General features: G+C 39.1%; 1 protein-coding gene across 1 annotated transcript in view; it reads left to right on the forward strand.

The window, feature by feature from the left end:
- The window catches only part of usp32 (ubiquitin specific peptidase 32), a 199,429-nt gene that overhangs the window by 178,521 nt on the left and 7,396 nt on the right, over positions 1 to 13,512 (forward strand). The window contains exons 26-32 of the mRNA XM_060847945.1: positions 685 to 896; positions 4,674 to 4,858; positions 7,649 to 7,735; positions 8,208 to 8,328; positions 8,554 to 8,745; positions 10,638 to 10,881; positions 11,162 to 11,634. Of these exons, the coding sequence (XP_060703928.1) occupies positions 685 to 896; positions 4,674 to 4,858; positions 7,649 to 7,735; positions 8,208 to 8,328; positions 8,554 to 8,745; positions 10,638 to 10,881; positions 11,162 to 11,634 (1,514 nt within the window). The remainder of the gene's footprint in view (positions 1 to 684; positions 897 to 4,673; positions 4,859 to 7,648; positions 7,736 to 8,207; positions 8,329 to 8,553; positions 8,746 to 10,637; positions 10,882 to 11,161; positions 11,635 to 13,512) is intronic.

Consider the following 13,512-nt stretch of genomic DNA (forward strand, 5'->3'; position numbering starts at 1 on the left):
GTTAAAAAGTTGAAAGTTGTCAAAATCACTCAGCAGTATCTGTGGAAAAAGACAGTGGTAATGTTTCAGGTCTGTGAACCTTGGACATACGTGGTCTGATAAATTTCAATATTTCTTGATTTTTGGAAAGTGGCATTATCTCAATCAACTTGCTCTAACTAAGGCCCTTTTGCCAAGTTTTATGCTATTTTAAAGGTTCAGGGAAAACCACAGCTTGCACTAAGTGAGAGTCTTTGCAGTCTGTTTGTTATTTTATTTTTTTTAAATCCTTTTATTTGGCTTTGATTTAGGCAACTTGTTATGATGTCCATTTGCAAAATGAATACTACAGTAGGCTAGATATTACAGTTGGTTACATCAGTTTTAAGATGATAACATTAAGTTTTTGTGTTTCTGTGCTTCTAATGGAGCCTGCAATCTGTTTAGTAAGTTGGCTTATATCTCTAAAATTAGCAATAAGGAATGTCATACAGACACATTAAACATTCACTTCCTATCAGCTGTAATCATAAAATATAAGCAGTTAATCTTCAGAGAATGAAATCATTTTGGATTTATTTGACTTCTGTCTTACAGGTGACCCCATTTTTAATTGTTTTCTGTTTTATAGAAAGAAAAGAATGTTTGAATCCAGTTATTTTAATGTATCACTCTCAACTTATTGAACCGTGTATCTTTTGTTAGATTCCTCCAAGGTGCCATTAACTAATGGAAAGCATAACCAGTCTTCAAGTGCAAATCCAATGAAACCTAATATTATTCCCAATGGAATTCCTAGTACAGTTGTGCCAACTGAGATTGAGAAGAATCTCTCTAATGGACTGCCTAATGGACATTTGCCAGCAGTTACTGATAGCCCTTTCATAGGATATATTATTGCAGTTCACAGAAAAATGGTAAGATAATACTTCAAAGCAGAGCTGCTGTTTAAAATGGAATTGAAAATTAAACTCAGGGTAGTGTTTTAGGCATAACCAACTTCACTTGGTTCATCCATGTCCTTCGCTCTATCATATGGTCAAAAGTGAAGGTATTTACTGACGACTGCACTGTTGAATACCATTCACACCTCTTGAGATGCTGAAACAGTCAGTGTTCATATGCAGTAACACCTGGATGATGTCCAGGCTAGAGTTGATAAATGTCAAATAACATTTTTACCCCACAAATATCAGGTAATGGCCATCTCCAACAAGAGAGAATTTAACCATCTCCCTTTGATATTTAATGGCATTACCATTGCAGAATCCCCCACCATCTTCACAGGTAATTCCTCCCACCGGGGGGCTCCCCCATGCTCACATTCAAACCCCTGGCTGTTGGCCACCAATCGCTTCTGAGCAAATGTGAGAACTACAACTTCCATCAGGCCCCATGGGCTGAGCTTTTTCCTGACACCAAGCTGCCAGCTCTCACTATGCAGGCATGGGATCTAAAGGCAGCATGGGTACAGTAGTCCAGACAGAGTGTGCTAGAGGAAGTCAGCAGATCAGGAAACTTGTGTGAAAAGAGAAACAATTAATGTCTAGTGTCTGATATGACTCTTAGAACTGATGGGAGCTGAAAAATGATGATTTTTATATTATAGACAGAGGGGGAAAATGATGAGGGTGCCCAGAGCCAAAGACAGTGGTGAAAGAGTGATTGAGCTGGTCAGAACATTGAGTATAGGAGTTGGGATGTCATGTTGCAACTGTACAAAATATTGGTTAGGCCACTTTTGGAATACTGTGTACAATTCTCGTCATAGAACTATGCAGCATGGAACTTTCGCTGCAACTCATCCTTGCCGACCAGAAGACCTAAACTGATCATTTGCCAGCATTTGAACCACATTCTTCTAAACCCTTAGTATTCAGGTACCCATCCACCTGCCTTTTAAACTGCCTCCACCACCACCTCTGACAATTCGTTCCATACACGCACCACACGAGTGAAAAAGTTGCCCCTCGAGTCCCTTTTAAATCTTTACCCCCTCATCTTAAACTTAGGCCCTCTAGAATGAATGTTTAAGACTCCCCTACCTTGGGGAAAAGACCTTGGTGATTGATCTTATCCATGCCCTTCTTGATTTGAAAATGAAGGTAACCCTCAGCCTTCTCTCCAGGGCAAACAGCCCCAGCCTATTCAGCGTCTCCTGATAGCTCAAACCATCCAATCCTGGTAAATTGACACCATATGAATTGTAGCAGTTGAAGGAGGCAGCTCATCACCACCTTTTCCACAGAAATTATGGGGAGGCGATAAATGCTAGCCTAGCCAGTTGACCCTCATGAACCAAAAAAAAGGAAAAAATCTAGTTGTAATGTTACTGGTCTTTTCATCTAGAAGCCCGGGTTAATGCCCTGGGGACATGCGTTCAAATCTTACCACAGTAGCTGGTGGAAGTTAAATACTATGACAATTCTGCTATATAAGGCTGGTCCATTGACATTATGACAACTATTGTAACTGGATGTAAAAACCCATCAATCATCCAAATAAAAACAAAGTGTTTGAGATCTGAAATATAAAGACAGAGTGCTGTAGAAACCCAGCACATCTGGCAGCATCTGTGGAAAGGGGACAGAGTTAACATTTCAACTCCAGTATGACCATCTAGTTCACTAATGTCCTTTCAGGAAGGAAATCTGCCATTTCTACCTGGTCTGGCCTCCATGTGACTCCAGTCCCACAGCAATTTGGTTTATTCTTAACTGCCCTCTGAAATAACCAAGCAATCCACTCTATGTAAGGGCAGTTAGGGACAGGCAATACCTCACCTGATACCCTTCTATAGGAAGAATATTGTTAAACTTGAGAGAGTGCAGGAAAGATGTATAAGAGGTTGGATAGCTTGGGGCTTTTTTTTCCCTGAAGCATCAGAGACTGAAGGATTGCCTGAGAGAGGTTTATGAAATCACGAGGGGCATGGATAGGGTGAATAGTTAAAATCTTTTCCCCAGGGGAGGGGAGTCCAAAACTAGACAGCATAAGTTTAAGTTGAGAGGGGAAAGATCTAAAAGAGACCCGAGGGGCAATTTTTTCAGAGGCTGGTGCATGTATGGAACAAGCTGCCAGAGGATGTAGTAGAGGCAGGTACAATTTAAAATATTTTAAAAGGCACCTGGGTGAGTATGTAAGTAGGAAGGGTTTAGATGGATATGGGCCAAATACTGATAAATAGAACTAGGTCAGGTTGGGATGTCTGGTTGGCATAAACAAGTTGGACCGAAGAGTCTGTTTCCGTGCTGTGAGACTCTATGACTCCATGACTCCATCAACACTTTCAAGTTACCATTGACTGGAAACTGAACTTGAGCAGCCATAGAAATATAGTGGCTAACAATGCAAGTTAGAGGCTGGGAATTCTGAGATGAGTAAACCATCTTCTGACTTCTTGAAATCTATCCACTATTTATAAGAAACAAACAGAGTATGATTGGACACTCTCCATTTGCTTTAAAGAATGGAACTTCACAAACACTCAAGTAATGTGACACTTTTACTTCCAAAAATCAAATGGCATTAGAAAATCACTGACATTTCATGATCTGTAGTCTTTCTTATTCTGAAATATCTGGCCATGAATGTCATTAACTACACCAACATTTATTGGCTGTCCTTAGTTTACCCCAAGAAGATGGTTCATAATTCATAGATTCCCTATGGTGTGGAAAAGGCCATTTGGTCCAAGAAGTCCATACTGACCCTCCAAAGTGTAACCCACCTGAATCCATTCCTCTATCCTATTACTCTACATTTACACCTGACTATTGTACCTAACCTACACTATGGGCAATTTAGCCTGGCCAATTCACCTAACCTGCACATCTTTTGGATTGCGGGAGGAAACCAGAGCAAACCCACGCAGACATGGGCAGAATGTGCAAACTCAACACAGACAGTTGTCCAAGGCTAGAATCGAACCCAGGTCCCTGGCACTGTGAGGCAGCAGTGCTAATCACTGAGCCATCATGCCGCCCCAAACTCACCAACCTATTCATGTAGTTCTTGGGAATATATCAAGGCAGCAGGTGGCAGACAACCGCCAATTCGCAATGGTGGAAAAGCTGTATGTTGTGCGTGAGCCAGGTAGGAAACGAACCTTCAATCTTCTTATCCACAGTCAGACCCATTACCCATTACATTACTAATCCAACACTCAATCAAAAGCAACCTTTTGGAACTACTGCTGTGCTATTTGCAAGGGAATTTGATCCAGCCACAGGGCAGGAGAGCTAATATAGTTAGGATGGTGTGAGACTTTTAGGAGCTTGCAGGTGATGGTATTTCCATGCATTTGCTCTCTCGTTCTTCTAGGTGGTAGATGTGTTGCATTTGGAATGTGCTGTCAAAAGCAGCTTTAGTGAGTTGCTGCAGTACATCTTATAGATGGTGTATGCAGTGCTGCCTCTTTGTGTCAGTGATGAGGAATGTGAATGATTAAGGGTGAGGTGGCAATCAAATGGGCCACTGATGCAAAGCCAATTATTTTTACCATCAGCCTGACTATCGGGGATCACAGCCCAGCATTAACAGAATGTTTGTACTACTTATATTAATTACGCATTTTTGATAAAACATTGAGACTTCTTTTTGTAAAATAAAAATTACCAGTCATACTTTGGAATCCTTTTGATCACTTATATAAGCAGTATGGATTTTACTTCAAATATTTTTCTTTCGTACAGATGCGGACAGAATTGTATTTTCTGTCCTCACAGAAAAATCGCCCCAGCTTATTTGGCATGCCACTTATTGTACCCTGTACTGTACATACTCGAAAGAAGGACCTCTATGATTCTGTATGGATACAGGTTTCACGACTTGCCAGCCCTCTGCCACCTCAGGAAGCAAGTAACCACGCTCAAGATTGGTTAGTGAAAATATGATTTCTTTCTCACAATTTCTCTGTAACTCTAGGTTCTGTACTGAAGTGTACATCAGTTACCCTTCCCATTATGTAACATAGTTATGTTATTGTCAGCAGCAGACAATATTATATTGTAGCATACAGTGCTAACTAAATGTGGAGGAGTTGGAAGTGGCACAACCTATGTTCTTTCTAAACTTATCATATCTCAGCCCTAAATTGCATTTTTTGTTGAGCAGTTGCACATTCAGTATCCTAAAGGAGCCAACTTTGTGTTTGACTTACATTGGCACACAAATTTAAGTTCCTATGTGCAGCTTAGAAGGCCCACTGGATGCAGGGCAACAGCTGGTACCCATGAAAGTTTTGTGGAAACTGCCTAAGGCCTTGCAACATCTTATAACTTGGGCAGTGAGGTGACACAATAATTTTAGTCCTTCATATGTTCTTCTGATTATATCGGAATCTACAAGAAGAATTCTAACAATTGATGGAGTGCGGCATTATGGAGCCGAGCAGAACTGGTATCAATGGGTATCCAGGGCAAGTTGTCTGATGGTTAGTGTCATACCTGACACATAGGAACCTGGTTGTGTTTGTTGAAGGTCAATCATCTCAGCTTCAGGACATTTCTGCAGGAACTCCTCAGGCTAATGTCCTAGGCCCAACCATTTTCAGCTGCTTCATCAGTGACTTGCTTTCATGATAAGGTCAGAAATGGGGATGTTCACTACTGATTACACAATGTTGTGGTTCTGTTCGCCAAGCTGGGAATTTGTGTTGCAGACTTTTCGTCCCCTGTCTAGATGACATCCTCAGTGCTTGGGAGCTTCCTGTGAAGCCACTAACGACACAACCAGCTATCCTTAGTAGCCACACATGCAGATGACAAGCAACATGAATTCCACTAGGACAACACTACTATTATAAGACAAGCCAAACAGAACAGTCAGGGAATTCCTAGAGGCGTGGCACTCATCCACAGATTCAATCAATAAGCACATCGACCTGGACCCAATATACTGGCCACTGCAACGGGCAGCTGGAACTGACAACCAGAAGCGGCAGATTCAAACCACTACAAATGCCGGATGAAAGATCACAGAAGCGCTTCACAGGAGGCTCCCAAGCACTGAGGATGTCACCTAGACAGGGGACGAAACGTCTGCAACACAAATTCCCAGCTCGGCGAACAGAACCACAACAACGAGCACCAGAGCTACAAATCTTTTCACAAACTTTGATTACACCATGTTTACTATCATTTACAACACCTCAGATTGCTTCAGCAATCTATGTCCAAATGCAGCAAGACCTAGACAATATTCAGGCCTAGGCTGAAAAGTGGCAATTAGTGGCTGAAATGTGCCACTAAAATCCACCCCATTGCTACTTGACATTCAATGGTATTACCATCACTGAATCTCCCATTCTCAACAACCTGGGGTTTACGACTGACCAGAAACTCAACCGGACTAACCATTTAAATACAGTGGCTGTAAGAACACAGCAGAGGCTAGGTATACTGCAGAATAAGTTACCACCTGACTTCCTAAAACCTGTCCACCATCCACAAGGTACAAGTCAGGAGTGTGATGAATATTCCCCACTTACCTGGATGAGTGCTGTTTCAACAACACTAAAGTTTGACAACATTCAGGGCAGAGCAGCCTTCTTGATTGCCACCACATCGATAAACATCCTCTCCCTCTACCGCTAATACTCAGAAGCAACATGTTTGTGCTATCTACAAGATGCTCTCTAGAAATCTACCAAAGATCCTTAGATGCTATCTATAAGGTCAAGGTTAACAATATTACCCACAAATTCCCCTCCAAGTCACTCACCATCCTGACTGGGAAATACATTGCTGTTCCTCAGTGTCCAAAATCATGGATTTCCCTCCCTAATGGCATTGTAGGTCGATTATTTATCGCGAGAGAAACAATGCAAATGTAAAGAAGTTATGCTTCAGTTTCATAGGGCATTGGTGAGAACACACCTTAAGAGCTGTGTACAGTATACAGAACTTATGGGAAGATGTTATTACATTGGAAGCAGTTCATTGAAGGCTTACTGGACTAATACCTGGAATTAGTAGATTGCCTTATGAAGAAAGTTAAACAGGCTAAGCATGTACTTTCTGGAGTTTAGAAGAGTCAGAGGTGAATTAATTGAAATATCTAAGATGCTGAGGGGACTAGGTTGGCTGGATGTCGAAAACATGTTTCCTCCTTTGAGTGATTCTAAAACTAGGGGTCATAGTTCAAAATGCCCTGTTATTCTTAAACAGAAATGTGGAATAATGTTTGTTTTTCATTGAGGATGAATTCCATTCATCAAAAGGCAGTGGATGCAGAATCATTAAATATTTTCCAAGTACTGATTGGCAGATTCTTAATTAGCAGGGGGATGAAAGATTGAGGATAAAATCAGATCAGTCATGATTTTATTGAATGGTGGAACAGGACTGAAGGACCGAGTGCCCTACTCTTGTTTTTTGTTCCCATGACTGCAGCAGTTCAAAAAGTCACCTTCACAAAAGCAGCTGGGAAGGGCAATAAATGCTGGCCCAGCCAGCAATGCTCGTGACCCACAAGTGGATAAGAAACTAGCCATGCACAATGATAAATGTATCTGATTTTCACTGTCTTGCCTGGACTATAGCAATCTTGCTGTTGAGTTAAATATTTGCAACTTTATATTTTACTATGTAATGTGCAAACAAATCTTTCAGTGCATTGCATCATGTTGTTTTCCAGACTAATACTGTACATTGTGTTTGTATTCTAGTGATGACAGTATGGGCTATCAGTATCCATTCACTCTTCGAGTTGTTCATAAAGATGGAAACACATGTTCATGGTGTTCATGGTACAGGTAACAGAAAAAGTCCTTTTTACTCTGATAATTGTTCTTTTCAATAGTAATGAAGAACTTGCAAGACTTAGAGTTTATTACAGACTCTGGTTTTAGAAAAAGATTATTATCCTTTTAAAAGTGCATCATTGTGTGCCTTCAATTAATTTTGTATTTCCACAAACAATTTTGTTTTACATCACAGCCTTAGTTGACATCTACTTGGTCCATAACTTATCAATCCAGAGGCAAGATCCCTTGCTTACTATTGGACAAACTGGATGTATTCTAAAGTCACTTGTACTTTACTCTTTTTATTTCACCATAGAATATTGTTGGTGAAGATCATAAATTGCTTACCTTCCAATTCTGTCCAGGTTCCAGTCTCTTCAGTGATAAAATACAAGATGTGTGGAAAAATACTTTTTGGATATCTGTATTTTACCAATTGAGGTAACATTTCATCCTGAACAGCACTTTTGTTCTGATGTAGATTTTGCAGAGGATGCAAGATTGACTGTTCTGATGAACGAGCTGCTGTTGGAAATGCTTATATAGCCATTGACTGGGATCCAACTGCTCTACATCTTCGTTATCAAACATCACAGGAAAGGGTAATATTTCACTAAATTCATTGGATAATTTTACCACAGTGTTACTCCTATTTTCTTGATTTTAAAGCCTTTCTAGTACTCTAAATAACAAGTTCACCCAATGTTATTGTGAACATAAAAATGATCCTGCCAGAATAAACAAATGGACAATTCTGTGGTGTACTGTACAATGCAAAGTTATTGCAAAGACTACGATTGATCACCATGCGTTTTAATTGTGTCTAGATCTGTGAAGAGCATGAAAGTGTCGAGGAGAGTCGGCGAGCTCAAGCAGAGCCCATTAATTTAGACAGCTGTCTTCGAGCATTCACTAGTGAAGAAGAGTTAGGGGAGGACGAGCTCTATTATTGTTCAAAATGTAAAACCCATCGCCTGGCAACAAAGAAGCTTGATCTCTGGAGACTTCCACCAATTCTGGTACTGGGCTTAAAATCCACTTGATTTTAATTGATAACTAGAAAACTGTCTTGTCTTCTAGACACTGATAACTTTAAAGAAGGTATTTGAATCCCATTGACAAACTTGATTGATCTTACAAAGTTAAAGTTTTAAGGTTTTTACTATCAAAAACAAACCTAATTGTTTTAGGCAGCTGACACCATAAAACTACAAAAAAGTTCTTCCAGACAAACAATCAAAAATAAATCACCACAATTACATCCTATCTCTCCCATCTGAGCTCTGATGACATGGTTTTTTTTTACCTTTTCCATCCAGATAACTTATAACCATTACAATCACTGTCTTGGTGAGGATTACATTGGAGATTCTTCCTTCCAATAAAACTATATTCATCTTTCAATTTTGCCTAAAACTTTCCACAATTGATTACAATCCAAGGAGAACCTTTAATTTTCAAAGTTTGGGAGAAGATTTGTAGCTTGGGTGCTCGTTGTTGTGGTTCTGTTCGCCGAGCTGGGAATTTGTGTTGCAAACGTTTCGTCCCCTGTGTAAGTGATATCCTCAGTGCTTGGGAGCCTCCTGTGAAGCTTTTCCGTGATGTTTCCTCCGGCATTTATAGTGGCTTGTCTCCGCCGCTTCCGGTTGTCAGTTCCAGCTGTCCGCTGCAGTGGCTGGTATATTGGGTCCAGGTCGATGTGTTTGTTGATTGAATCTGTGGATGTGTGCCATGCCTCTAGGAATTCCCTGGCTGTTCTCTGTTTGGCTTGCCCTATAATAGTAGTGTTGTCCCAGTGGAATTCATGTTGCTTGTCATCTGCATGTGTGGCTACTAAGGACCCGATACCCAGCATGAGCAAAACCAATGTAGTGTACAAAATCCCATGCAAGGACTGCACAAAACACTACATAGGACAAACAGGAAGACAGCTAACGATCCACATCCATGAACACCAACTAGCCACGAAACGACACGACCAGCTATCCTTAGAAGCCACACACGCAAATGACAAGCAACATGAATTCTACTGGGACAACACTATTATTATAGGGCTAGACAAACAGAACAGCCTTGGAATGCCTAGAGGCATGGCACACATCCACAGATTCAATCAACAAACACATCGACCTGGACCCAATATACCAGCCACTGCAGCAGACAGCTGGAACTGACAACTGGAAGCGGCAGAGACAAGTCACTATAAATGCCAGAGGAAGCTTCACAGGAGGCTCCCAAGCACTGAAGATGTCATCTCGACAGGGGACGAAACGTTTGCAACACAAATTCCCAGCTCGGCAAACAGAACCACAACAATGAGAACCTTTAATGTAATCCTATAATAGCCACTTTTGCGCTATTCCCTCCAAAGCTCATTTTCCTAGCTATGTGCTTCCTGTGGACCTTATTCATGTAACATGCTAATTATCTTACCTCCAACTCCATTCTGTATAGAAATTAAAGAGGAAAGTTTATTATGATTTGGAGGTGCCGGTGTAGGATTGGGGTGTACAAAGTTTTAAAAATCACACAACACCAGGTTATAGTCCAAGAGGTTTATTTGGAAACATTAGTTTTCGGAACACTGCTCCTTCATCGGGTGGTTGTGGTGTATAAGATCGTAAGACACAGAATTTATAGGAAAAGTTTAGTGTGATGCAACTGAAATGATATATTGAAAAAGATCTGAATTGTTTAAGTCTCTCATCTTTTAGAATGACCATGTTAGTATTGAATGATTCAATACTTTTATTGCTAAGATTTTGTAAAACCTGCAAAACTAAGTTCCAATGAAGAATTTTAGAGGTGACTAGGGCAGATATCATCTGGCATTTACATGTCAGAAACAGGTCACTTGTGTTTTGTACATTAACTTGGTAATAACTATTCTTCTGGTTTGCTTTGTTTTAAGATAATTCACCTGAAAAGATTTCAATTTGTGAATGGCCGTTGGATTAAATCGCAGAAGATTGTTAAATTTCCTCGTGAAGGTTTCGACCCCAGTGCATTTTTGGTGCCACGGTATTTAACGCAAACTGAACAGCAGATTACACAAATGGAACCGAAGAAATCCGATTTGGGAAACTCTCAGGGAATGGGGACTGGTGGCTCTGAACCACAAGCTGGTGTAAACATGAGTATTTTGAATTTAAAAGGTACTTAATTTATAACTTTTGTGTCTTAATTCCAGATATCTTGTACTTAAAATTCAAGTTGGATGTTTGTGACCCAATGTAAAATAAGTTGATGGAGATGATTTAATTATGAGTTTTTTTTTACGAGTCACTGCCATTTCCAACTTAAAATAAAAATTTTTGTAGATTAATCTAGTCATAATGTTACAGTAAATATATACTATTATAAGATACTTTTTGATAATTATGCAAACATTATGGAGAAAAATTGTTATTTTTCTGTATTTATCTTTAATTGCAGCATCTCCACCTTCAGGAAGAAAAAATCATAACTCATCAAGCAAAAGCAATAGCCCTACCAACAGCCCTAAACAAGGAAAAAACAGAGGTCGACTCCGCTTACCGCAGCTTGGCAAGAATAAGCTGTCAAACAGTAAAGAAAATCTGGACAGCAGCAAGGAGAATAACTGTGATATAGATCAAATATTGGAGATGAAGAATGTCAGAAATGCTCATTTCGACCAAATGGTAGATGTCACTGATACGGCAAACAGCTGTGGAGGAGACAATGAGGGAATAATACACGAGGCTGTAACAGCTCAGGACAATGAATTGATTTTGGTCAATGGAGTGTGTCACAATAAGCCACAGAATGGATTTAGAAATTGCAATAGTAACGGAGAATGTGAAAGTCACAAGAATGAAGACGTAACTGCAGATGACCAAAGAGTTCCACTCCATTTGAAGCCTCTATATAATTTATATGCAATTTCTGTAAGTAGTATTTTTATAATCTGTTGCAGAGTAAACTCTTTAGTTGTCTGATAAACATTCCAATATTAATAAACTTTTCTAACTAAAATTTTACAGGTTTTAATTTTAACTTTTAGCAGTAAATTAATCTGTAGGAATTCAACCAAAATCATTGACTTATGAATTATCTATTCTCCAAGCACATTTGTTCATGAAATTAACTGAAAATTCCACAATTTATGAAGAATTCAACTTCATTCTTTTCTATTGTTAACTCTCTCAATAATTCATTGAGGTGATCTCCTTGAAAGCAGACATGTGTACTGGCTACTTTTCACATTTGTTTTGATCTTCACTGGGACTATTCAGTGCTAACTGTCAGTTCATAGTAAAGTTTTCTCAGGCTTTCTGTTGAAAGTTACCAATGGTGTCCACACCAATTAACTTCCACTTGTGAATCTACTGACCGGCTTTACTGATCAATCTGTATTATTCCTGACAAAAATCTGACAATTATAGAGCAATTTCATCATCAGTACCAATTGGAACTTCCAAAAGCATTTGATCATGACCTTGGTTTGATAGGAATGCATGCTTAACTATTTAAATAGGCTCTGATGCTATTAAAATAATGGATTAGATAAACATTTTTGGCATGTTAATCTTTACATAGTGACTTGTTGATAATTCATCAAGTTCTTTTTTACCTCTTTCCCTCTGCCTCATCCAAGTTGTTAAGATAGACTTTCCAAATTGGACCAGGGATGCTAAGAAATTCTTCAAAATAAAAATGACACATTTAAAAATGTAATTATTTGTTCTGACTTGAGAGCCCTTGTTATTTTTAAAGGTTCAAATGAAACCACAAGATGCTTGTATTTGAACTGAGTGATTTTATCCTTAGTGTCGAGATCTAGTTAAATATATCTGTATCCTGAGATGATAAATCAGCTAGGCTATTTTTTAGGAATGAAAAAAATGGTATTTGATCCTAATGAATCCATTATAACTATAAGCAAAATTATGTATGTATCTTAATAACCTAGAATATAATCATATTCAGGCCTAATTTTAATTCATTTTCCTATTTTCTGGATGAACCTCATTCAGACAAGTTGCCCACAAAACATCATATTTGCTCCTTTTAATTCAACACAGGGAAGCGCACAGAACTGCACGAGCAGGATGTTTGTTCACTTTTCCTCTTCTGACCTCACCTCACTCCCATTTAGTGCATATTAAACTAGGAGAAATTGAACACTCAGCCCCTCATGCTCAATCTGTAACATCACTCTATTTACCCTCATGATATCAAAAGCCAGTTTAAATTACCACAGATTGAAGGCTGAAAATTCAATTATTTCCATAGGTCAGGAATAGCCATTAAACCTTTGTGTACTAACTTTCTATTTTGATGGACTCAGCCATGTATTCATCCTGACTGTTTGTCTGCACACAACCTTGAAGAACTCGTTAATTAAAACTCTTAAGTTAATTCAGGATTCATCTATCAGTAGTGTCTATCTCACACATCAAAAGTAATCACTTTTTTTAAAAAAAACTGTGACCAGAATTGTTGCCTTGAACTGCAAGAATTCAATTTAATTACTACCTCTGGAATCCTGTTCCACAGATTGAGTACTTCTTAGAAAAGTAAATTTCCAACCAGACTTTGATTTCTCAATTTGAATAAGCTATCAATTCTATGCAGTCTATTAATGTGCAATAATCAATAAATTCTATTTTAAAATCCAGAAACAAGTTTGCTTTCTAGCAAACTCAACAGAAGACACAATTGATTGCATTCTACTGCTAATGCCCTAACCTGTGAAATTTCCTCCTTAAATGTCTTCACTTTTCCATTGCCCCTGACTGCTTAAGATCCTCCAAGAACTCACC

The sequence above is a fragment of the Hemiscyllium ocellatum genome, chromosome 31 (genome assembly GCF_020745735.1).
Source record: "Hemiscyllium ocellatum isolate sHemOce1 chromosome 31, sHemOce1.pat.X.cur, whole genome shotgun sequence".
NCBI classification, from domain to species: Eukaryota; Metazoa; Chordata; class Chondrichthyes; order Orectolobiformes; family Hemiscylliidae; genus Hemiscyllium; species Hemiscyllium ocellatum.